The 27,331-nt window shown below is 42.7% G+C and overlaps 1 protein-coding gene and 1 non-coding gene across 2 annotated transcripts in view; one reads left to right on the top strand and one right to left on the bottom strand.

Annotated features, from left to right (window-relative positions):
• The first annotated feature begins 306 nt into the window (after nt 1-306).
• chfr (checkpoint with forkhead and ring finger domains, E3 ubiquitin protein ligase) overlaps nt 307-27,331 on the top strand; it is a 35,181-nt gene continuing 8,156 nt past the window's right edge. Inside the window, exons 1-10 of the mRNA XM_078227176.1 lie at nt 307-656; nt 11,520-11,616; nt 17,837-17,946; nt 19,666-19,725; nt 20,540-20,995; nt 21,742-21,898; nt 22,439-22,593; nt 23,574-23,736; nt 25,458-25,576; nt 26,855-26,974. Of these exons, the coding sequence (XP_078083302.1) occupies nt 530-656; nt 11,520-11,616; nt 17,837-17,946; nt 19,666-19,725; nt 20,540-20,995; nt 21,742-21,898; nt 22,439-22,593; nt 23,574-23,736; nt 25,458-25,576; nt 26,855-26,974 (1,564 nt within the window). The 5' untranslated portion in view covers nt 307-529. The remainder of the gene's footprint in view (nt 657-11,519; nt 11,617-17,836; nt 17,947-19,665; nt 19,726-20,539; nt 20,996-21,741; nt 21,899-22,438; nt 22,594-23,573; nt 23,737-25,457; nt 25,577-26,854; nt 26,975-27,331) is intronic.
• LOC144503255 (U2 spliceosomal RNA) lies at nt 8,162-8,351 on the bottom strand. The gene has a single exon (XR_013499468.1). It is a non-coding gene; the product is annotated as a U2 spliceosomal RNA (small nuclear RNA).

A 27,331-nucleotide genomic window follows, 5' to 3' on the forward strand; every position in this document is an offset into this window, starting at 1 on the left:
CAGTTTGGGGAGCAGGGCTGGGAGTCAGAGGGACGATGCCGGCGTTGGACTGGGGCAAACACAGTAAGAAGTCCAACAGGTTGGACTTTAACCTGGTGTTGTGAGACTTCTTACAGTCAGAGAGATGTCATGATGCCGCAATTCCAGGAGGTGCGCCTGGGGGGCAGCATAGAGCAGAGGAACGGACCCACCCCTGTCACATGACAAGGTCCACGTCGGCTTCGAGCCGGGTTTGATTGACGTTTCTCTCAGTCATACAGCGCGCGGGGAAGGAGGGGAGACAGCCAATGGAGGCGTTCCGGAGGCGGGTCTTCGCCGAAAGGGGCGGGGCTAGGGCTGGGCCTGTCCGCGGGCGATCCCCGCCCTCCCGCCGGCCGGAGCCGCCCTGTGCTGTCAGCTGGTAGCGGGGGGCGGCAGAGGGAGAGCGGGGGCCGGGCCCGGCTGCTGAGGAGTTATTGACGGAGTGTTTCTCCCCCCCTCCCCGTCACGCAGCCCGGGTTAGAGAGGCTGGCGGATTTATGAGGCGGTAATGGACCTGGGCCGGGGGATGCAGCCGCTGGAGAGCCAGGCCTGGGGCCGCCTGAGCCGCATCGACAGGGAGAGTGAGAGCCACATCCTGCTGGTGAACAGCGAGTGGACTATCGGCAGGAAGAAGGGTGAGTGAGGCCTCGGGGAGTGGGTGTGGAGAGAGGCCGCCTCACTGCTGCTGCTGAGTGGGGAAAAAGGGGAGCAGATCCCCCCACTTACCCTGGAACTGGCTTCATTGTCCCCCTGGCAAAGGGAGCAATGGGGCAGAGTTCAATTCAAGTTATTAATGACTGCAGGATCTCTGAGGAAAATGCCCCAGGATTGCACAAGATTTGTGTCTTAAATTATACATTATTTTTCCATTTTAAAAATTTGCTTTGAACTCCAATCCTTGTTGTCCAGAAAGAAAGAGGAACTAGATTTCTACCCTGGATAATGTAAGGTTTCAGTTTTCCTTTTGCTGCCTTTTAAAAAAATCTTGTTTGTTGGATTTTCTCACTCTTGTTTTGTCAGTTGAAGACGTTTGAGAGTCTAAATGATGATCTGGTCAACTTCTGGGCATAGCTGATCCTGTCTATAAAGAAAGAATTTGCATTTCTAAAGCACCTTGCAAGACCTCAGCATGTCCCAAAGTGCTTCGCAGTGAATTAAATACTTTTTTCTGAAGTATTATCACTCTTGCAATGTAGGAAGTAATGCGGCAAGCTCCCAGGAACAGCAATGTGATAACTACATTGTCTGTTTTTAGTGGTGTTGATTGAGGGATACATCTTCACCAGGATAACTGCCCTGATCCTCAAATAGCCCTTGGTTATACTTTACATCCACCTGAAAGGATAGTTGGGGCCTTGGCTTGGTAGCTCATTCGTAAGACAGCACATCTGACAGTGCAGCACTCCCGTGGTACGACATTGCCCAGTCTCTGGTATCGGACCTTCCAACTAGGACAAGAATGCTTCCGCTGTTGCCTGCTGGAAGAATTTCTTCCTGCTTAGTTTAATATCTGCAACGGTACTAATTCCAGCTTCCATGTTGTTCTTATCTTCACGATTCTGAGAATTTCTGTCTTCTTCTCCATTTCTTCATGAAGAATTTTAAAAATATTTACCATCAGACTTGCTTGTTCTGTTTTGGAGCTACTTAGCAAACCTTGAATTGTATCCTTCCTGCAGTTTCAACAACATGTTTTTCAGTTGGGTATGTTACTTAGCATTTATGGTTCCTGACGAGCAGAGGTCAGTCATTTGAATCCCATGATGACAAGCAGGGAATGTGCCATCACCAGCTGGTCTGACTTGTGTTTAGACTGAACACACTGTTCACTCTTGATACTCTGGGAAGGGCTATTAATGTGATAACAGCAAAGATACTGCAATTGCTGGAAATCTGAAATAAAAACAGCAAATGTTGGAAAAACTCAGCAGGTCTGACAGCATCTGTGGAGAGAGAAAGAGTTCACTTTTCAAGTTTGTATGACTCCTCTTCAAAGCTGAAGATGCAATATCAAACACATCAGCTTTCTATTTCTCCAGTACTGAAGAAGTCATGTGGACTCAAAATGTTAACTCAATTTCTCATTCCACAGATGCTGCCAGACTGGCTGAATTTTTCCAGCATTAGCTGGCATTAAGTTGATGCTGGCTGGAGTCTAAAACATGGATCACAGCCTCATGATAAGGGATCAGCCATTTAGGACTACAAAGAGAAATTTCTTCACTCAAAGCATTGGGAATCTTTGGAATTTTCTGTCCCGGGACTGTGGAGACTCAGTGTTTGAGTTTATCAAGATGGATCAATAGATATTTGGGGATAGTGAGGGAAGGGTAGGTTTTAGATAGAATATCAGCCATGATCTTGTTGAATGGCAGTTCAGGCTCGAGGGGTCGGATGGCCTCTGCTAGCTCTTATTTCTTATGATATGTTAAACTCAAGGCTGACATTCCAATGGTGTACTAAGGGAGTGTTGGACTGTCAGAGGTGCTGTCTTTCAGGTGAGACGTTAAACCGAGGCCCATCCGGTCCCATGACTTTATGGAAGCGCTGCTCCCTGGTGTCCTGACCAATATTTATTTTTCAATCAGTATTATAAAACATAGGGGTGGCACAGTGGTTAGCACGACTGCCTCTCAGCGCCAGGGACCGGGGTTCGATTCCCAGTTTGGGTCACTGCCTGTGAGGAGTCTGCACATTCTCCGTATGGGTTTCCTCCGAGTGCTCCGGTTCCTCCCACAGTCCAAAAGACGTGCTGGTTAGGTGCATTGGCCATGCCAAATTCTCCCTCAGTGTTCCCAAACAGATGCCAGAGTGTGGCGACTAGGGGAATATCACAGTAACTTCATTGCAGTGTTAATGTAAGCCTACTTGTAACATTAATTTTAAAAAGTTGGAAAAAACATCTAATCATTATCACACTGCTATTTTTGGGAACCTGCTGCATGCAAGTTAGTACCAAGTTTCCTACATTACAACAGTGACTACGCTTGCTAGGAGATGACCCATGGTCGTGAAGGGCGCAATAGAAATGTACTTTTTTTGTTCTTTGTTTTCTTTCTGATTGTTACATAACCAGTCACATCGAACGTGGTCATGTTCTTGGCTGTCACCAGAAGTGCCTCAACCTCTGATCATTAGCGGATTGAGATGTTAGTTGTCATTTGGTGCCTCCCTGACGCATTGTGCCCTGAAGGAATTGTGGAATTATGAAATTGGATTTGAAACCACGTGGGCATTTTCAGTTTAATTTAGATAGTTTGAATAATGTGACCAAAGTAATCTTCTGTTTACATTTAACTTTGTATCTTTTGATAGAATAAACTGTCACCTTCAACCTGTTTTCAACTTATTTGGCAAGCGTATGCTTCCTTGGATAAAGAGACCAGAATAGTACACAATAGTTCAGGTGCCGACTTACCAAGCCTCTATGCAGTTGCATACGACACCTATATTCGTGCACTCAAATCCCGTGGAGGTGAAGCCAGCATACGATTTGCTTTCCTAATTGTTTACTGCACCTGTATTCGAGCTTCTAGTGACTCATGAACAAGGACACCCAGGATCCCTTTAGACACCAACACTTCCCAACTTTTCAACATTTAAGAAATATTCTATCCTTCTGTCATTTTCTATCACCTACCATAACTTCACAATTAATCACAATATATTCTGTCTGACACATTCTATCCCAATCACTAATCCTGTCCAAGTCCACTTGAAGCCTCCTTGCATCCTCCTCACAACTTCCATTCTCACTCTGGTGTTTGTGAATGCACTTCCATGTAGACCTGTTTCACTGGCTGTTTGTTGTTGAATCCTGTATCTGATACCTGTCAGTCATTCATGGGTCAGTTTGATCAGTCAGTTTTTCCATCTTGCCGCCTTTGTCTCCCCCACCACACCCTTCTCTTACGCCCATCTCCCCTATCTGGTCTAAAAAGATTGTCAGTATTCCTTTATGCTTTCTCTTTTGTTTAGGTGTCGCCCATCTTCCTAACTATTCTAAATGTCACTGCTTTACCAAAAACAGCGAATAACTGGAAAAAATGTTTATTTATCAGTCACAAGTAAGGCTTACATTAACACTGCAATTAGGTTATTGTGAAATTCCTCTAGTCGCCACACTCCGGCACCTGTTCGGGTCAATGCACCTAACCAGCACTACTTTCAGATTGTGGGAGGAAACCGGAGCACCCGGAGGAAACCCACGCAGACATGGGGAGAACATGCAAACTCCACACAGACAGTGACCCAAGCCGGGAATCGAACCCGGGCCCCTGGCGCTGTAAAGCAGCAGTGCTAACCACTGTGCCACCCCACATATGTACAATTATTAAGGCTAAAGTGGCAGTTTCAGTTTCTTCACCTACCACAGTCCATAGAATCCCTACAGTGCAAAAGGAGGGTGGTCGACCCATTGAGTCTGCACCGACTCTCCTAAAGAGCATCTTACTCAACACACCCCTTCTATCCCCGTAACCCTGGGCGTTTACCATGGCTAGTCCAGTTTGCACTGTCCAGATAAATCCAAGTGATTCCTTCATTGGACATTCACACTTCTGGTAGAGGTTTGTTTATTACTAAATGTAAAACTAGCAAATAAACAGTTGTTGACATTGACCACCCCCCACTGCCCATGCACACAGCAGCACCCAGAGCAAATGATTGTGCTACATCACTGTTTGCATTGAGTCTGTCTTCAATTCATTTTAACAGTAATTGAGCTCATTTGTGTCCTGTGTTGCCAATGGCACCAGTGTCAGATGTCACTTTGTACTGAATTTGAGAATCTTCCAATTTCTCTGACCTTCCTTGGCAATGTAGTTAATGGGGGGAGAGACTGAAGTTCCCATTACTAAAAGATTCAAATGTGCGAAATGTGGCCTGAATTTGCAACTCGTGCGACTATACTTGTTAGAAACTGTATAAAAGCAGTGCTTATTGCATGAGCTACGCTGGTAGTGAGTAGGAACTCTACCAGAAACAAATTAAAATGTTAGTGTAACTTGATTTATTAGCTGAGCAAATTGTTAAAACCAAGGTAAACTGGTTGGATAAAGGAGTGTGCAACAGCCCAAAGGGGTTCAGATTCAGTAAGGATGAGGAAGCAGTAATGAAGCATTGGTGTTATTGGGGCAGTCATTCAGGTGTCACTCGAAAGGCTGGGGAATTGCTTTGTTTGTCAGTTCAGTTGGAGCTGAACAAAGTCATTTGCTTGAGCCAGCTGCATGGAATTTCCAGTCACTGGGAAGGGTGGCTCTTGTCCTTTTTCATTGGTGCAGGCGCTCAGTATGTTTTCTCATTTTATTCTAATGTTTAGAAGGTTTGCCCATTTTTACAAGTGGGTTAGTGGGAAAGATTTCCAAGATACAGATGACTGATTCTTGGGTGCTGCTTACTCATGTATATTGCACAATTTGAACAGAGTTCTTATTGTTTAGGCTTCGACTGGTCTTCAAAAAAGACCTGCACTTGGCATGAAACAATCTTCTGCTGTAATAGGCATGCTGGTCTTCAGTAGGAGGCTGGTGTTTAATGGACTACTCTGCTTTAGAGCTGTATTTTACGACCTCTCAACCCCTTTTTTCTATAAGCCTGTTGTAAATGATGTCCTTGTAGAGTTGCTCAGGTGTTGGCCTCTACTTTTTATGGAAACCGATCATTAAAGTTAATGGAGTGTCCCTCCCCTCCCTGGGGAATAGCATGTGCTGCAGTATTTAATCTGCTGATCGCAATGCACACATCCCAGAGTGACTCATTGGGGTTTGTGATTCAGTTTTTTTTCCTGGTTGCACAATACCAGGATTATTCCGATCCTTCTCCACATGTAACTTAGAAACATATACTTTAAAATATATTTTCTGTCCCTGATTTCGCCCCCTGCCCCCAAGCAATGTCCATCTCCTCCCTTCCCTGAAGGGGTTTGATCCTTGATGGACCACCAGTTCATGGTATTTGTACAGCACCTCAACCAGTCCTCCGGTATCCCAAGAAAAGTGTGAATCTGGCATCAAGTGAATGAATTTCCAAGTATTCAGTAACAGTGATATTGTCAACAGGATAGGTAGGTAGGTAGCCAAACACAAAGAAGTATTCTGACAGACAGCAAACCAGGAAGCTAAATACACTGGCTTTCACTTAATTTAATTTCCAGATAGCAAAAATAAATGGATTAAGATAGAAGCTAAAATTTCAAAAACTTTGAAAACAGATGGTAAAAATGGAAAAATATGTTGAATTTCTTTATTATAACGGAGAAATTTGATATTCCATAAATACAAAATTAGTTCTTCAGAGATAGTGAGGGTATTTGGCAATAATTATACACTTAGTACATTGTTAAACAAACCCAGTTCTACCTCATTCAAGGGTTTTTATAGAGAGTCTAATAGAGTAAAAGTTGGCAGCAACTTCTGGATTTATGCTTGGATCCAATGTTGTTCTGCACATGTGTCAATTACCAAAGCCACTGTCAGTTTTGTTGTTGTTGTTGCCACTGCAAAATTTGGGCTGGTGCAGAGCTAAATCACCCGTTGTCCAGACCAGAATTGGATGGAGGGCTGCAAAAACACATTTCCATCCCTTGATGACTTGGAGGTTTTTTAAAAGACAGTGCAGGAAGCTGCATGCCTCACGATACAGATTTGTCAGGATTCAGTTCCACAGGTGGTGATGGGTGAAATTTCAATTCATGACTGAGGGGGAAGAGGTGGGCTGGTCACAGATTGGAGATTGAACCTGACACCTTTATGGATCAGCTCATTACTGCGTTAAGTAGCTGGTTTGTTGAGGGAGCTAGTGAAGGTTGCTTTACCAGAGGAGTTGATTTGATTTATTGTCACATGTATTAGTATACAGTGAAAAGTATTGTTTCTTGCGCGTTATACAGATAAAGCATACCGTTCATAGAGAAGGAAAGGTCAGTGCAGCATGCTAATTGCAGCATGGTCGATGCAGGCTTGGAGGGCCGAAGGGCCTGTTCCTGTGCTGTAATTTTCTTTGTTCTTTATTGAGAGGATGCAGAATGTAGTGTTAGTCATAGCTAGGGTGTAGAGAGAGATCAGCTTAAGATAAGGTACGTCCGTTCAAAAGTCTGATGGCAGCAGGAAAGAAGCTGTTTTTGAGCCGGTTTTTTCATGACCTCAGACTTTTGTATCATTTTCTCAACGGAAGAAGGTGGAAGAGAGAATTTCCGGGGTGTGTGAGGTCCATTATGCTGGCTGCTTTTCTGAGGCAACGGGAAGTGTAGACAGAGTTAGTGGATGGGAGGCTGGTTTGAGTGATGGACTGGGCTTCGTTCACAACCCTTTGTAGTTTCTTGCGGTCTTGGTCTAGGAGTTATCAGCTCCATATAAGATAGGAGGAGAAAAGCCCATCAAGTGTGTCAGCGTTCATTCTGCTTGTCTGTTGGTGCAGCCTGCTATATTGTGTTTCCCAGTGCTAGCAATGTGGGAAAATACCTGTGTCCAAATTACAGAGAATCTCATAAATTCCTGTCTGATTCTCTGAGGTAAGTAAGCTCTACGAGACATAACCTGTCACTACAACAACAATTTACATTCATGTAATACCTTTATAAATCATACATCTGTATGTAGGCTGTTCCATATATGCAACACTCGGTGTGAAGAACATCTTTCCTGTATTTTCCCTTTACTTTCAATTGAATCTCTGCTTTATTCTAGAAGGGCACAGTAAGTAGTCTCACAACATCAGGTTAAAGTTCAACAGGTTTATTTGGTAGCACGAGCTTTTGGAGCATTGCCCCTTCATCAGGTGACATAGTTTGCCTGTTTCCTATAAGCATCGCAAGGTTGCCTCTAAAGCACCTTTTTTCCCAGTGGAACATATTGTATACCTATAGTTTTTCCTTCTAGCATAGCTGTCCAAATCTCTCTTAGTTTGGATTTATTTTTCTCTCTACTTTTCTTTCTTCAGAAGGAACTCTTCAAAATGCAGCTAATGAAAATACAACGAAACTTACTCCAGCTTATTAATCAAAGGAAGGGTTTAATAAAGAAACATTTTAAAAAATCCAATTCAATCAAATCAAGTCCAATTCAGAGTCTCAACAAGTGAGACATTCCCGATCCAAGCTGACAAGACAGGGCTCGCACCACCTGTCTTGGGCTTGATCTACATGATCCAAGCTGATTGGAGTAGGCATTGCACCTCCTCCAAGGCTTGATCTCATTTGCATCGTAGGCAAAAGGCCGAGATGCCGCTTTTAAAAATTGCTTCAAATGAAGCTAAAATGTAACCTAATGACTTCAACCAAGTACAGCATGTCGATACTACACTTGATCTTAGCCAAAAGGCCGAGAAGCTCCAAACTTGGAGCCTCGCTCTGGGCCAGTCAAAGCTCCCCACAATTCTACAAAGAACATAAGAAATAGGAGCAGGAGTAGGCCATCTAGCCCCTCGAGCCTGCCCCGCCATTCAATAAGATCATGGCTGATCTGAAGTGGATCAGTTCCACTTACCCGCCTGATCCCTATAACCCCTAATTCCCTTCCTGATCAGGAATCCATCTATCCGTGAGTTAAACATATTCAACGAGGTAGCCTCCACCACTTCAGTGGGCAGAGAATTCCAGAGATTCACCACCCTCTGAGAGAAGAAGTTCCTCCTCAACTCTGTCCTAAACTGACCCCCCTTTATTTTGAGGCTGTGCCCTCTAGTTCTAGTTTCCTTTCTAAGTGGAAAGAATCTCTCCATCTCTACCCTATCCAGCCCTTTCATTATCTTATAGGTCTCTATAAGATCCCCCCTCAGCCTTCTAAATTCCAACGAATACAAACCCAATCTGCTCAGTCTCTCCTCATAATCAACACCCCTCATCTCTGGTATCAACATAGTTCCTTATTTATAGTGAATAAGCTGGTCAGCTGACTATTACATCCTGCTGTGATTGGTTCCATGGTTTACTGAGTCAGCTGGCCCTTACATCTTGTTCCCATTGGTCACATTACATCCAAAACAAAGTTGTCACTGGTTACATTCTAACATCTCCGGTTGTGCAATGTTGTGATTTTCGAATGTGGTTGTCCAGTTTGAAATATTCAGCACTTTAGACTTCAAAGTATTGGTTTGTTCTTATTCTTGTACTTTTCTCTCAGACCCTAAAGTGAAGTCCATCTTTTCTATAGTGTTAGAGATGTGACACTTACAACGTACCAGTTTATAATTCCTATTCATTATTGTCCACCATGAAATAATGACTAGAAAAATAGCATTTCTATAGAGCCTTTTGCAACCATTGGACATCTCAAAGAGGTTTCCAACCAATGGCATACTTTTGAAATGTAATCACAGGTTTAATATAGGCATCATAGCAGTCAATTAGTACACAGCAAGCTGCCACAAATAGCAATGTGATAATAACCAGGTAATCTGTTAATGATTGAGGGATATAACTATTAACTAAGACCATTAGATCTTTTACATTCACCTGAGAGGGAGGGCAAACAGAACCTCGTTTAATGCCTCATTTGAAATGTGGCAACTCCAGCAGTGTGCAAGTCCCTGGAGTGGGACTTGAATCTACAGCCTTCTGACTTAAAGAGGAGAGTGCGATGAACTGAGTTCTTTGTCATCTGAGGTGTTACTGTGTCTCTTTAAGGTCACTGTTGCATTGTTGAGCAAATGAAGGCTGATTACAGTTGCGAGGGCAGAAGCTTCTAATACTTAAGATTACTTTGTGTCTATCATGCAGTTTGATGTCTGATGTGGTTAAATATATTAACATTTAAATAAATTTATAAACGCATAGCATGTGAAATTAAATTTGATAAACTCCTGAGATAACATAGAGAAGAGAGTTAGTTGGGTAAATGGACCTTTCTCTTTCCTATATTGTAACTTGTGTGCCACTTCTAGAGAAATTTAATATTTGTTATTGGGTGTTATTTCATTTCTGATTAGTTGGTATGGGATGAATTCATTTAAAGGGATTGTTATCCATGTATTCCTGGATACTGTTGAGATTGGAGATTATTTCCATACCTGTAACAAACCAATTGCTTTGCCGAGGCAGCGGGAAGAGTAGACAGAGTCAGTGGATGGTAGGCTGGTTTGCGTGATGGACTGGGCTTCATTCACGACCTTTTGTAGTTCCTTGAGATCTTGGGCAGAGCAGGAGCCATACCAAGCTGTGATACAACCAGAAAGAATGCTTTCTATGGTGCATCTGTAAAAGTTGGTGAGAGTCGTAGCTGACGTGCCAAATTTCCTTAGTCTTCTGAGAAAGTAGAAGCATTGGTGGGCTTTCTTAACTATAGTGTCAGCATTGCGGGGGGGGGGGCAGGACAGGTTGTTGGTGATCTGGACACTTGAAGCTCTCAACCCTTTCTACTTCATCCCCTTTGATGTAGACACGGCCAAGTTCTCTTCATGCTTCCTGAAGTCGATGACAATCTCCTTCGTTTTGTTGACATTGAGGGAGAGATTATTCTGCCGCACCAGTTCACCAGATTCTCTATCTCATTCCTGTACTCTGTCTCATCATTATTTGAGATCCGACCCACAATGGTGGTGTCGTCAGTAAACTTGAAAATCGAATTGGAGGGGAATTTGGCTACACAGTCATGAGTGTATGAGGAGTATAGTAGGGGGCTGAGAACACAGCCTTGTGGGGCACCAATGTTGAGGATGACCATGGAGCATAATTAAGGACCCCATGCACCCCGGACATTCTCTCTTCCATCTTCTTCCGTTGGGAAAAAGATACAAAAGTCTGAGGTCACATACCAACCGACTCGAGAACAGCTTCCCTGCTGCTATCTGACTCTTGAATGGACTTACCTCGCATCAAGTTGATCTTTCAACACCCTAGCTATGACTGTAACACTACATTCTGCACACTCTCGTTTCCTTCTCTATGAACAGTATGCTTTGTATATTTTTAAACTCAATGCCCTAGCCGATGAAGGCAAGCATGCCGTATGCCTTCTTGACTATCTTCTCCACCTGCGTTGCCACTTTGTGACCTGTGTACCTGCACACCCAGATCCCTCTGTCTATCTGTACTCTTAAGCGTTCTGCCATTTACTGTATATTTCCCTGTCGTTGGGTTTTACACCAAATATACATATCCTAATTCTGTTTTAAGTTGTCATTGAGGTTCATGTTGGAAACTGAACTATTTCCATCAAATAAGAATGTTAATTAATCATAATAGGAAGCACAGAGGGAGGCCATTCAGCCCCTTGTGGCTGTGTTGGCTGTGTGACAAAGCAACTTCGTGTCACTCCCCTGCACTTTCCCATAACCATATAATTATTTTCCCTTGAAGTAATTGCCCAGTTCTCTTTGAATGCTACTATTGATTCTGCTTTCACCACCCTTTTAGGAAATGCATTTTGTAATGAAAGTAGATTTGGTGCTGGAAGTTTAAGTTTCATTTGTGAAGGGAAGAATTTTATACCGAACTATTCCCAAATTAGCTAAGTGATATAAGTTAACTTTTATGTTAAAAATCAACCTTCTGTCTCCTGTAGGTTGTGATTTGTCATTCCCTGGCAATAAACTCGTTTCTGGAGACCACTGTAAAATAATTCGTGAGAAATCAGGACAAGTGTGGTTAGAGGACACGAGGTAAGTCATAAATATATTCTGGATTGAGTGCTTTCTTTTTTTAAAAAAAAATGTACTCTGAAGAAGAGTCATGCAGAGAAACGTTAACTCTGTTTCTCTCTCCACGGATGCTGCCAGACCTGCTGAGTTTTCCCCGCATTTTCTGTTTTATTTTGGATTTCTGACATTCACAGTTTTGCTTTTATTCTGAAAGTGAAAATTTGTTAGGCTGTGGTGGTGCTGCTCTCACTAGTATATATTTGAGAATGCTGGCTGTTTCTAGAGTGAAGGGGCAGTGGTTTAGCAAGCTGTCCTCTATGCATGGCATTTGCTACCAAATACACCTGTTGGACTTTAACCTGGTGTTGTTAAAACTCTTACTCTATGCTTTGGGACAGAGATTCAAATCCTGCCTACACTATTGAACAAAAGAAACAAGAGTAGGCCATTCAGCCCTTTGATCCTGTTTTGCCATTCAGTGCAGCTGATCTACTTCAAACCGCTTTCCTGCATTATCACCGGATCCCTTTTAATATGTAGAAAACTATCAAATCCGTCTTGAACATACTCAACAACTGAATCTCCACAGCCCTTTGAGGCAGAGAATGCCAAAGATTTTCCACCCTTCGAGTAAAGAAATTCCTCCTTGCCTCCGTCCTAAACAGCCAGCCCTTTATTCTGAGACTGTGATCCCTGGTTCTAGATCCCCCTCCAGCCAGGGGAAACATCATTCCTGTATTTACCCTGTCGAACCCTATCAGAATTTTATATGTTAGAATGAGATCACCTCTCTAAACTCCAGAGAATAAAGGTCGAGTCTATTTAATCTTTACTCCGAAGGGCAATCCCACCCTCCAAACCCTCCGCATCCCAGGAGTTAGTTTGGGGCACCTTTGCTGCACTCCCTCTTTTGAAAGATAAGGCAAGTACATCTTACTTTAAGTAACGGAATGAAAACCTGAGATGAAAGTTGTTCTCTCTCTTCTGCCTGTCAGAGTTTTTGCTTGAAATATATCAGGTTCCCCCAATCTCATTCTTATTGGATTGTAGCCAATAAACCGAACTGTCAGCAATTTGGCATAATTTGGCACCCAAATGGCCATCTCACTCAGGCAAAAATGGTAGCTTGAGTGAAAGATAGAAAACTGTATTTTAGTGGATTTGCAGGCGCTGTACCGGGATTGAGGTTAAGGTTCTTCACCGTGTCAAGGCAGCGTTACTATACTTTTGGTGATGCTTTATTGTTATAAGGTATTGTGGTATTGATACTGGATTAAACAATCCAGAGGTTGTGAATTCAAACCCCTCCAAATTGGAAAAAGTGCTCAAATGTGAGATGTAAAATATTAAATGGCAAAAAAAGTTGAATCACTATTTGCAAGTAGAATGGTGTTAAATGTGACATTGAGTTTCTAATGTCTTCAGAAGGCCACTTACCATTTTAAATACGAATGTGAACATTTTAAACCTGAAAGCCCTGATTTAACTGTATCCCAATTAACTCATAAAGTCCAGCCATTGATAGACTGGGAAAGAAAAGATAATTTGTGTGGTTGTTAGTCTGAGACACAACAACAGATCAATGTTGAATTGGAAAGGTGGATCTATGACTCCTTAATGCAGCTGAGCTCCTTGCCTAACTGGCCTGCTTAAAGTAGACTTTGCCCTGCAGATTTTTCTTCATTGCAATTGTTCTGTGTTGCCAGTAGATGGCTGCAGAATGCATTAAACTTCCAGTTGAGTTAATGGTACAGCGACAGCGCTTTGCTGAAACCTCCAACTGTTCTGTCCAGGTGAGAAATCAGTACGTGAATGTGTGTGTGCTGTTTTCTGATCATTAGAAATATAGATATTTGGAGAGCGGGGAAGTCCAATTTTGAACTTTGTAAACATAGCTGACTTTAATTTAAAAGGGCTTGGTGGACCCCCCTGGATACTTTCTAAACAACACTGACACCAGCTGGATTTACACTCTGTATGATATCAAATCCAACATTTTTGAAGTTCCCATCCTAGATTTGGTTTGCTTAACTCTGGAATCAAATTTTAGCTAAACTTACAGAACCTGAATGGTTTAACTCCTGGGAGACTGGATCGATATTATGTGGCATTTTTTTTCAGGGTTGGATCTGCAATTAAACAGTTGAAAGGTGCTCTTGATCTCCAGCCACACCCTGCAACATTTTCCTCGGGCATTAATATCTTCCTGTGGCTAGGAGATTGTTTACAGGCCATTGTTAGTGAAACAACATTACTTGTGTGCAGGCTGTGTGTGTGAGCACCCCTGCTGTGGCCTAATAGATCATCGACACGGATGCCATCATCTCACGTGGGAACACCATCCACCTGATACACGGTACATATTCTTGCAACTCGGCCAACGTTGTCTACCTGATACACTGCAGGAAAGGATGTCCCGACGCATGGCACATTGGGGAGACCATGCAGACGCTAAGACAACGACTACGAACACTGCTCGACAATCACCAGGCAGGAGTGTTCCCTTCCTGTCGGGGAACACTTCAGCAGTCACGGGCATTCAGCCTCTGATTTTCAGGTAAGCGTTCTCCAAAGCGGCCTTCACGACACACGACAAAATAGAATCGCTGAGCAGAAACTGATAGCCAAGTTCCGCACACATGAGGACAACTTCAAGTGGGATCTTGGGTTCATGTCACACTATCTGTAACCCCCACGACTTACCTGGGCTTGCAAAATCTCACTAATTGTCCTGGCTGGAGACAATACACATCTCTTTAACTTATGCTTAACCTTGTCTCCACTCACATTGTCTGTACCTTCAAGACTTGATTACCTGTAAAGACTCGCATTCCAACCATTATCTTGTAAATTGAGTTTGTGTCTATATATGCCCTGTTTGTGAACACACCTGATAAAGGGGCAGCGCTCCAAAAGCTTGTGCTACCAAATAAACCTGTTGGATTTTAACCTGGTGTTGTGAGACTTTTTACTGTGCCTACCCCAGTCCAGTGCCGGCATCTCCACATCATGGCTACCATCGACACTGCAAACTGTCGGCTCCAAGTGGAGAGGATCTCCAAGAAGATCGCGCATATCGACACAGACATCAAGTTTCAACAAAGGTGCAAGAAAGCAGACAAGATACCGCAAGGACTACAGATCACGAACCCACTCAGGTCAACCTATAACACAGACTACGCTGAGAGACTTTGCCATCGCACCTCTCTCACCCTCCTCAACCAGCTCATACACCAGCTCTACAGCAAACGCCGCATCCTGGAAACCAAGATAGAGTCCATATTCTCAACTTGTGCTCAGGACGCAGACCAGTTGCGAAACGCTGCCAAGCAGACGAGACAACGAAACTACGCCATCTACAGGCACACCAAGAACAGGAAACTTGAGAAACTCGGCATCATCACCAGCAGCAACCAAGCCTCCCCCGGTACCACAGTAGAAAACAGTACAACCGCAGGGAAGTCCATTGTCAACTTTTCGGACTACACACTTCAACCAGACTAAATCGAAGTTCTCAGCCGAGGGCTCAATTTCTGCCCCACCACCAAAATGGACCCCATCAGTCTCGCAGCGGACACAGAGGAATTCATCAGGCGAATGAGGCTGCGGGAGTTCTTCCACAAACCCCAAGAGGCCAACAGCGAACACAATGAGACAGCCAATGAACCGGAACAGCCGACAGAGGGATCTGCGGTGCAGCAACCAAAGAGGAAAGAGTCGAATTGGACTCCTCTGGAAGGCGCTGCCCTCGACTCGACATGTATGCCCAAGCCGTCAGGAGGTGTGTCAATGCCAGATTCATCAGCCCCAAACGTCACTCAAGCACAACACAACGCCATCCGCGCGTTGCAGGACCATCTGCAACATTGTCATCAAACCAGCAGACAAAGGAGAGGCCATCGTCATAATGAACAGAACGGATTACTGCAAAGAAGTGTACCGACAACTGAACAGCGAGGAACACTACAGACAGCTGCAGATCCGACCAAAGAACGCACCCGTCAATTCAACAGACTGATCAAGACCTTTGATCCGGACCTTCAGAGCACCCTCCGTGCTCTTATCCCACGGAATCCCCACGTTGGAGATCTCTACTGCCTCCTGAAGATACACAAGGCCAACCACAGCCGGCCGTCCCATCGTATCAGGCAACGGGACCCTGTGCGAGAACCTCTCCGTCTACGTCGAGGGTATTCTGAAACCCATTGAACGAAGAACCTCCAGCTTTTGTCGTGACACTATAGACTTCCTACAGAAACTCAGCACACACGGAGCAGTTGAACCAGGAGCACTCCTCGTCACAATGGATGTCTCGGCACTCTACACCAGCATCCCCCACGATGATGACATTGCTGCAACTGCCTCAGTACTCAACGCTAACAACTGCCAATCTCCAGATGCAATTCTACAACTCATCCGCTTCATCCTGGACCACACGTCTTCACCTTCAACAACCAGTTCTTCATCTAGACACATGGAACAGCCATGGGGACCAAATTCGCACCTCAAGATGCCAACATCTTCATGCACAGGTTCGAACAAGACCTCTTCACTGCACAGGACCTTTAACCGATGCTATGCACTAGATACATCGATGACATTTTCTTCCTTTGGACTAATGGCGAACAGTCACTGAAACAACTATATGATGACATCAAGTTCCATCCCACCATCAGACTCACCGTGGACTACTCTCTGGAATCGGTTGCATTCTTGGACACGCATCTCCACCAAGGACGGTCACCTCAGCACTTCACTGTACCGCAAGCCCACGGATAACCTCACGATGCACCACTTCTCCAGCTTCCACCCTAAACACGTTAAAGAAGCTATCCCCTATGGACAAGCCCTCCGTATACACAGGATCTGCTCAGATGAGGATCGCAACAGACACCTACAGATACTGAAAAACACCCTCATAAGAACAGGATATGGCGTCGACTCATCGATTGACAGTTCCGACGCGCCACAGCAAAAAACCGCTCCGACTTCCTCAGAAGACAAACACGGGACACGGCAGACAGAGTACCCTTCGTTGTCCAGTACTTCCCCGGAGCGGAGAAACTACAACATCTTCTCCAGAGCTTTCAACATGTCATTGATGAAGACGAACATCTCGCCAAGGCCATCCCCACACCCCACTTCTTGCCTTCAAACAACCGCACAACCTCAAACAGACTATTGTCTGCAGCAAACTACCCAGCCTTCAGGAGAACAGTGACCACAACACCACACAACCCTGCCACAGCAACCTCTGCAAGACGTGCCGGATCATCGACACGGATGCCATCATCTCACGTGAGAACACCATCCACCAGGTACACGGTACACACTCTTACAACTCGGCCAACGTTGTCTACCTGATACGTTGCAGGAAAGGATGTCCCGAGGCATGGTACATTGGGGAGACCAGGCAGACGCTATGACAATGGATGAATGAACACCGCTCGACAATCACCAGGCAGGACTGTTCTCTTCCTGTTGGGGAACACTTCAGCAGTCACGGGCATTCAGCCTCTGATCTTCGGGCAGCCTTCACAACACGACAACGCAGAATCGTTGAGCAGAAACTGATGGTCAAGTTCCGCACACATGAGGACGGCCTCAACTGGAATCTTGGGTCCATGTCACACTATCTGTAACCCCCACAACTTGCCCTGGCTTGCAAAGTCTCACTAACTGTCCTGGCTGGAGACGATTTACACCTCTTTAACCTGTGCTTAATTCTCTCTCCTCACATTGTCTGTACCTTTAAGACTTGATTACCTGTAAAGACCTGTAAATTCCAACCATTATCTTGTAAATTGTGTCTCTATATGTCCTGTTTGTAAACACAGCTCCCACTCACCTGATGAAGGGGCAGTGCTCCAAAGGCTTGTGCTGCCAAATAAACCTGTTGGACTTTAACCTGGTGTTGTGAGACTTCATACCGTGGCCTAATAGACACAGGTGTTCTGCTGGCAGGCATGTCTGATGCATTGGAATCACAAGCCAACAATGGTGGCACCTTGTTTGTGCATTTGACTTTGGCCACCAGAAATTGTGAATATACTATCACCATTATGTCAACTCATTCATTCTATTGCTTAAAGAAGTATAGTGTTTTAAACTTTAGCATGGTATGATTCCCAATTAATGTTGAAAGCCATGTGTTATGAGAATATAAGAGTAGGTTTTATCCTCCTGTATCAAGAAGGTTGAAGGCAGCCTGACATGTTCCTGTGTCACTTTATGCTTTCAGTACCAACGGAACAGTCATCAACAAATCCAAAGTAGTGAAGAAACAGACCTATCCATTGCAGAACGGAGATGCCATTTATGTTGTCTACAGGAAGAATGAGCCAGATCAGAGTAAGGATAGTATGAATAAATGTACTGCTTGTGATTTGAAATATCCCATTTCTGATATCTGTCTGGACATGATTGTGTTGCAGGCTACTAAGCTGCCTCCGTGAGAAATCGGCTGTTGTAGCTGGCAGTTAGTTCTTGGCTTGTTCTTGTACGCTGCTAAGTAAGATTTGTTACTAAATTATCAGACTGCTTATCCAACATCCAGAACTGAATGAACAAAAATTTCCTTTAATTAAACATTGGCAAGACTTGTGCCATTGTTTTTGCTCCCCGCTCCAAACTCAATTCCTGATCTACTGACTTCAACCCTCTCCCTGAGACTAAATCAGACAGTTCGCAACATTGGTGTCATGTTTGACCCTGAGATGAGATTCCAACTATATATACATGCTACCACTAATACCGCCTATTTTCACCTCTAACATTGTCCAACTTTGTCCCTGCGTCTGTTGCTAAAGCCCTAATTCATGCCTTCATACCTCTAGACTCGACTATTCCAATGCAATCCTGGTTGGTCTGCCACATCTCATGTCCTAATTTGCACCAAGTCCCCTTTCACCTACTGTCTCTCTGTTCACTTACCTATTGTCACTTAGTCGAGCACAGTTTTGATTTTAAAATTCTCATCCTTGTTTACAAATGGCATTGCCCCTCCCAATCTCTAATCTCTTCTAGCCCTGTAACTCTCCCAGGTATCTACATCATTCTAATTTTAGCCTCTTGTGCATCCCCAATTCCAATCAGTCTAAAATTGATGGCTTTGCCTTCAGGTACCTCAGCCCTTACCCCTCTCTGCCTCGCGTTTCCTCCTTTAAGACATTTCTTCAAACCAATCTCTTTAACCAAGCTTTAGTTTAAACCTATTCTAATGCCTCTCAATAAGGCTTGGTACCAGATTTTTTTATAATGAGCCTGTGAAGCAGCTGGGGATGTTTTCTTATGAGTGATATATAAACACAGGTTGTTGTGCCAAGCACCTTATTCTCCATTGATCCTGATCAATGTTCAGCCTTTATTGCTTTGTGGCTGCATGTCCTTGAAACTGCACCATGGTTTATACTCTAGTAAGGAGTTAATGCCTTCAGAAGGGGAAGAAATTGAAAAGAACTTCTGAAGTGAGGTTAGATATTGCATTGTACAGTGTAGATAATTGCACAGCTTAGCTAATCTTCTTGTGAATTACAAGTAGTAAATCTTACTACTGACATCATAATGATTGTATTCTGTACTAAGGTTAGTCTGTAATCATTAAGAAAAAGGATTATAGTTCAGCATAATTGATTTGCATTAGGTAAACACCCCGTTAAATTATATTCCCTTCTGAAGCACAGTTTTACAAATGCCAGTCAACCCTTGGGTTCAAATAGCTCCATGTGTGAGTGCAGACTCTTGTGTAAGCAGGTCATTTAATTTTGGGCCAAGATTGCAGCTGAGCTTAGCTTTGTTGGCATCTGCAGTACATATACTGTGCACACAACTTTAGCGCGTAGTAATTAGGAATTAGATATTTTACTGAGTAATTTTTCCGTCGGACTCCCTTACCCATTCAATACCCTCTATATCAGCCATGAGACAGTTCCTGAAGCATACTGCACCCCATCATTCAGCTAAAAGGATCTATTATAGTTTAATGTTTTTTGTACTGTTCTCTCTGGTTAGGGTGATGTGGTAACTTTAAGCAAAAAGATTTTTCCCCCATCTTATTCTTTTATTTTTTAGATGTTGCCTATTTGTACAAAGCACTGAATTCTGAAGAGGAAAACATGGAAGATCCATTGGGTAATTAAGAAATGTTTCTGATGAGATTTTTAATGATGGTACATGAGCAGTTTCTGGTTCTACCAATAGTTGAAGGAAAATGTAAACAGATGCAAACTTCTGATGAATACAGTAATGTTTCATTCATGATATGTAGGGTGGGAGAAGGCTAATTGTGGAGAATAAACACCAGCAAGGAACAGTTGGGTCAACTGGTCTGCTACTGTGCTATAAATTCTGAGACTTGAACCCACTGAGTGCTGCAGTGTTGCTTAAAATGAACGCAACTTGAGAAACCTGGGCTGTTTTTATTGGGACACAGTTGAGAAGAGATCTGATAATGATTGAACTTGATAAACATTAATTGTGGATATTTTTGTAAATTGTAAATATTTTTGTTGGTCACTAAAGGGCACAAATTTAAGATGTTCACCAAAGGAACAGGAAAGATTTGTGATTATTTTTTTCAGACAGAGTTGGTAGGGCATGGAATACAATGACAAGATCAGAATCCATAATAGCTTGTAGAGGACAAGTGGAGAAATATTTGAGAATGTAAGAAATGAAGAGTATGGGGGAAAGGGCAAAGAATTGGACTGGTGGTTTGCTCTTGCAGATGGGTAGCACGGATGTGATAGGCTGAATGGCCACCTTTTGTGTTGTAGCATTCCAGGTTTCTCTTCCTATTTTGTTCATATAGCTTCAGAACGGGTTATAAAATTACACACAGCTAGTACTCCATAGACTAGAAGGTTTTGTAATAAAGGATGAATTGACTTGTAATGTCAGTATGGAAATGCATTATCATTTATTTACAAATGGTTTTCATGTACAGGATCCTCTTGCAGTATGGTTGAGCAGATTATTAAAGAAACCTCAAGCTTAGAAAGCAGCTCTGACCAAACAGCAGTCACCTCACCATTTTGTTCAAAACAAGTTGAATACCCTTCCCAAGAGGAACCACAGCCATGCACGTCTTACTACGATCCGTTCTGTACCTCTGGAGCAAACTCCAACATTGTTCAGCCTACTGCTTCCACCACGGAGCCATGCACTTCCTCAACAGGGCCCGTGCCCACCACTGCTGGACCTTCAGTGCTTGCACGTGGACCTAGTTGCTTGGCAACATTTTGGACTTCATGTCAAAAGCCACCTAGTCCTGATTTATCACCTGCAAGGACTCCGGTGAATAGAGAAAGCACACCAGGACCTGACGCCCCAAAGTCATCAGTTTCAGACGTCTTGGCCAAAGAGGAGGACCTAGAACCAACCAAAAAGAAACCGAAAATGGGCAAGTATTTACCTTGCATGTTTGTTTAATAAGGATTTGGATTTTATTTGCAGAATTGACTAATTGGACACTCAACATTGCACTCTGCTCTCCGTAACCCCCTTGAAATTTCAACCCCAAATGCCCTCTCTAAGACAGCTCGGTCCCATTCTATGGATATCTTCATTGTCCATATCCGGTCTGAGCTAGGGAGGGAAATATCAGACAGAGTTTCAACTTCCAATTGCTCTCCAGGTAATGTCTGCATATTCGTGGACATCAAGTGAGGATTGGGATTCTGCTCCCAGAGCAGAATAGCCTACCAGCTCTCACAGCATAGACTTTAAAGGAGAACGGACCTTTGGGCAGAAGGGATACTGGAATTATATCCTACCTCTGTGCAATTACTCATATAGAGAGTAAAGAATAAGAATAGCAAGGCGGTAGTAATTGTCCTCGCAACAAAATGAAGAGAAATCGTTTACAAATACTTGTAAGAAAAACATAATGGACGTGTCTATCTGAAGAGAGTAAATACAGTTTAATGTTTCGGTTCTAATCATTTTTCTAATGGGTGAGAGTCCAGATCTTCAGTATTAACATAGAATCAAGGCCATTTCGCCCATTGTGCCTGTGCTAGACCTTTCACTATTCAGATGGTGACGGACCTATTGTTTATTTCCACTATTTTTTTAAATTCAAAGGTTGGATTGTGTTTTTCTTTTGCCCAACTCAGCCAATAAGTTTGAGTTTTAATATTTTAATAGAGAATGATGAGATTCCAGATGCATTGCTACTCAGTGAAGGTCAAAGTTTAAATACCAGACATGAGGATCAAGGAACCTCTGAAGGAAAACAACCAGACAAAATGGAGGAAACTCTCACCTGTATCATCTGTCAAGACTTGTTGCATGATTGTGTCAGGTACATTGAGATGTGACTGCTTTAGAAATAGTCCTTTGTGTTGACAAGCTGCAGTTTCCAACACTTGACATGCTTTAAAATAGCCTATTTAAATATTATTTACCAATGCTTCAAGGCTGTAATATATTTTGAACTATCTTCAATGACAATGCGTAGAATACATCGTAGACCCAGGTGTAGTCTCCCAAGTGATGTGGAGTTTGAGGATGCAGATGCAAAAAAGATGACAGGACAAGTTCAGCTGCTGTGTTAACTCTGCCTTGTCCCAGTGACAAGCAAGCTGAATGCAGCATTGCTCCCAAGAATAGTGCACTTCGGATACAATCAGTAGTGGTTAACGATTAGTAAATCCTGTTGTAGGACATGCTTACTTGGTCATATTTGCATATTTATTGATTCAGAAATGGATGCTCAGAAAAATGAGTGATTAAGCGTTCAAACATTGCAGCACACAATGTAAAAACATCAGGGCAGCAATAAACCTCATGGATCTAATTTTCATCTTTCTGCCTCCCCTCTTCCCTCCTCCGACTTTGTCAGCCTTCAACCGTGTATGCACTCTTTCTGTGCGGCATGTTACTCAGGCTGGATGGAGCGTTCGTCACTCTGCCCAACTTGCCGTTGTCCTGTTGAACGCATCAGCAAGAACCACATGGTGAATAATTTGGTGGAGGCTTATCTGCTGCAACACCCAGGCAAGTAATTGCTGCATTAAATTCATATGCACTCATTTACGTGGATGAGAAAGGGCTATGTAGTAATAAGATCAGTGGATAGCACAATTGTGGATCCATATCTTGTCCCTGGTTACCAGGCATTGAAATTGCCTCTTGAATTATCTCTATGAATTTAGACTATCTTTTACCTCCTGGAGCTTATCTGGAAGAAACTTCACTTTCATATGTGATTCTGTGTGTAAGTTCATGGTCTGTCCTTTTGAGTAAGAATAACTTTGAGGCAAGATGGATCTGGGGGACGACGGTACAGACCAGATTGGAAACTATGTTAAATATTGTAGGAACATTGGGCAATTCACAAATGTGGTTTTCGGTTACTGGCTTGGAATGTAGTTCTGCTAGAAAGATATATCCTCACAATAGGGAGTGATTTAATGCAATAAACAAGAAGAAATGTGATTATAAAATCTCAAATAGTGGAACCTTATTGGAAAATGTGCCGAGTGTGATACATCACTTGACAGAGATTGGTAAACCTGTTGACCTAAATCATGTTTTCTCCTCAAATTATCTTAGTTTCTTTGCTTGTCCAAGTGAGAGAGTAAAGGGAATCCAACGGGATACGATACCAATTTGCATTTTGTTTGGATTACAATACTGGTTTAAAGTTTATTTATTTATTAGTCACAAGTAGTCTTACATTAACATTGCAATGAAGATAGTGTGAAAATCCCCGAGTTGCCACACTCCGGCGCCTGTTCAGGTACACTGAGGGAGAATTTAGCACGGCTAATCCACCTAACCTGCACATCTTTGGAGTGTGGGAGGAAACTAGAGCACCCGGAGGAAACCCACGCAGACACGGGGAGAATGTGCAAACTCCACACACACAGTGACCCAAGCCAGGAATCGAACCTGGGTCCCTAGCAGTGTGAGGCAACAGTGCTAATCACTGGTTTGATTTGTTTTGATCACATTTGTGTGATTTACTATTTCAGAGAAATGTCGTAGTGGAGATGAATTGCAAAGCATGGATGCCAGAAATAAAATCACACACGACATGTTGCAGCCTAAGATTAAACGATCATTCTCTGATGAAGAGGTCAGCTCTGAGGATTTTCTTGAACTGTCTGACGTCGACAGTGAATCTTCGGATTTTAGGTGAGCTTTTGAAAGATTTGCTTTGATGTGCAGGAACAAATGTATGAGGAGCAGACAGTCCATGTGCCTGTTAAAGTGTGTGATTGTTAGTTAAAGTGCATGCTAAAATTTGAGCAGCTCTGAGAACATCAAATTAGTTTGAGAAACTACTCTGAAGAGCATTAAATGGCCTGCTTTGTAATGAATTATCAGACCTTTATTGAGCTTTACTGAAAATGCGCAGACAGAAAATGGAGTATCCACATCTGGCAGAACTTTATTGTCAAGTAGCCAAACAATACTGGCCACATTCTTGTAGAGTCATGAATATTGACTTCTAACTGCATGATAATGGTGGATGGAAAAACCTACACACGTTCCCTTGCTGTCCTTTCCTGAAGATGTAGGGTCTTTGCTAGGACAGCTAATGGTATAACCTGGTCCAAAATGTGTAATCTGTAAAATACAGAAGATTAAGCAATGATCTGATTTAACATTTTAGGATTTAATGAGGTAGATGGAGAAAAACGTGTTTACTGCCATCAGGGGATTTTGGGGACAAGGGCACATAACTTGAAAATTGGAGCCAGCCCATTCAGGGGAGAAATTAGAAAACACTTCTTTAGACAGCGTGATAGAATTATAGAAGACACTCCTACAAAAAGCAGTAGATGTTGGCTCAATTAATTTTAAACCTGAAATCAATAGATTTTTTTCATAGAAGAACAGGTGGATGGATTTAAATAAAGATCAGCCATGATCTCATTGAATTGTGGAACAGGCTCAAGGGGCTGAATGGCCTTCTCCTATTTCAGTGTAAGCACCAACAATAGGTGTTAGCAGATCACTTAATCATGGCAGCACAGTAGTCCAGATTAATCCTGTTGTAGCCCTATGTGTAGACAGTGCACTGCGTAGTGTATTAGCAATGGTGGGAGAGAGTGCCACTGAATAGCAAAGAGGAATCTAAGATCATTTTTATTTTTTATCTTCTCTCCCTTCTCCCAGCCTCCATATCCAGGCTTTTGAAGCTAGTTGTATTGCAGCAATTTTGTCTTGGTTGAGATCCACTAAAAAAATCTTAGGATGAGTGGCTCAGCTGCTTAATGAAAATTATTAAGGAACTTGCATTTGTATAGCACCTTTCATGCACTCAGTGTCCCAAAGCTCTAGGATAATTTGTTATAGTAATGGGTAAAAGTTCATTAGGATACATGAGAGAATTCCCCTGCTCCTCATTTAGTGCCACGGAATATTTAACTTTTGCCTGAAGGCAGACGGAATGTCGGTTTGACACCTCCTCTGAAGAATGGCATCTCTGACAGTGCAGCACTCCCTCAATACTGCACTGGAGTACAACAACCCGTGCTCTGTTCTCGAGAAGGACCAGAACCTCCTAACTCTGAGGCAAGATTACTACCAACTGAACCACGGCTGACAATGTTTGAATAAAATGAGAAAACTGGTACTGCTTTACTGTATTTTGAACATGTGATTGTTCAACTCCGCTTTCTAACAGAGAAAGATAGTTTGGAATGTGAGAGATACAGAATAGGAAGTGGTGATGCAATACAATGGGACCTGATTTCTGATTGGGGAGTAATAGGATACGATATAAAAGTTATTCCTTTGCACTTTTTTCCTGCTCTTTATCAAGTTACGCAAGCTTTAGAGTAAGATTTAAATACAATTTTCTGTCTCACCACGGTTGGCTGCATTATAGATTTTCTATCTATTTTCAGTCAGCCACATATTGTATGCAGACAGTGTCCTGGATATCGGTCTGAGAACAATCAGTCTATTTTCTTGCCGGGTATCAGAACAAGTGATGCCCCTTCAACCTCTACCAGTATCCCTGTCGGTAAGTATCCACATGCCAAAATGAGTAATGTTGCTATTTCATGAGAGTAGGCGCCAGAGATCTAAACAGAAAGGTAAAATCTGTAAAGGGGATGTAAAAGGAGAGGTTAGAAACGGATTGTGTTTGGTGAACCAAACTGGCATGAACGTTTTGTGATATATAGATGGTATTCTTGGCTGTGTGTTGACCTCTTTTAACCGTCCGAGTGTAAATATCCGGATTTGCAGAGAGCAGGGGGAGATGTTTTAAGGGAAGTGTGATCTCTATGTGGAGCACGGCATTATGTTCGAGTTTGCAAATTTGCAATGTGGGTTGCACAAAGCAGAATGAGAAAAGTTATGGGTTGTTTTCCAAAAAAAAAGTGAAAATAAGAGGGAAGAGTAAGGTGAGTGGAGCTGGGTACTAACGTGGTTAGGTGAGCCAATATTTTGAACACTCATTTATTTTAAAAACTGTATTTTCAGAGATCTTGAGGATGAGCCTGCTGTTTTTCTGGGTAATAATGCATGTTTGACAGCAGCACAAGCAATATATCCCAAGATTTAATTATAACTTTGTTTTTGCAATGATAAATACTCAGGTTATTTAACTTGATTGTATTACGTTAGCTTTTTCAATACTTGTTTGTCTTGCCATTTGTCAGTAGTTGTAAGCTCCTATCCAGTACTGATTTAACTGGTGAACTGCAAGTCGCAGCAGGAACTGGCCACGTTGTAATGTCAGATCTGGAAAAGTCATGAAAATGACTGCCGAATGAACCCATTTACCCCACTGTGTCTGAGCTAGCTCCTTCCATCCCATTTCTCAGCATCCTTTTAAAAAATGTCACTTCATCTACATTGAAAATCATTTTGCAGAACACTGTTGGAGCTAAAAAATTGTGGATCCTAAATGACATTTAATAAGCACTCCAAATTGAGTTTACAATCTGATTTATAATGCTGCTTAATTCATTTGTAACCATAATAATCAGCACTCTCCCAATCTTTTATAGCATTTGTGAATGAACCGTTTTAAATTTGTTTCCCTCGGCATTCTGCTTTTTCCCTTGTTTAATTATGAATAGTTTATGCATAATGTTCACTCATTTGACAGTATAACAGTGGAAGAAAACTAGACTCTTATTGGTGTTTTAGATTAGATTGTATTCAGCAGTGAAAACATCATTTGTATTTACAGATTTGTAGACGTTTTCTGATCTCGCAAGTGAATTATTTTGTACAAGTCCTAACCTTGCTAACTGTATCACTGCTGTCTGCTTTTTGATTTTTTTTTAAGCTGTCCAGGACTACACTTGCCCTGCTCGTGGCCCTCACATGATTTGCACTTGCTGTTTTCAGCCGATGCCTGACCGGAGGGCAGAGCGTGAACAGAACCCGACCATTACACCTCAGCAATGTACGTGGCAGCTTTGCAATGTTCCAAGCTTTTGTTAATTCATTACCTGTTTGGCTGTTCTGAAATGGAAATTGAGTTGGGTGCCAGTGACTGCAATCTCTGACTCCGCTTCCTTGCTAATAGGATGGCTGGTCTTGACCCAGGGCCCCCAAGACTTGAGTATGAACAAGTGCTCCAGTTTGCATAAAAGTTTAGTTCGATGTTAAAATTTAAAGATATTGTTAGTGCAATTCAGCTTGGTTAAACCTTTCTCAGCTGATCTGAGAGTGTAGCACATTTTTGTTCTGGAATGTTATTGTTCAGCCTGATTGGTCTCCGTTAATCACGTGACTGCTGCAATGTGGTTAACATGGACCA

This window comes from Mustelus asterias, chromosome 13, assembly GCF_964213995.1.
Source record: "Mustelus asterias chromosome 13, sMusAst1.hap1.1, whole genome shotgun sequence".
Lineage (NCBI taxonomy): Eukaryota > Metazoa > Chordata > Chondrichthyes > Carcharhiniformes > Triakidae > Mustelus > Mustelus asterias.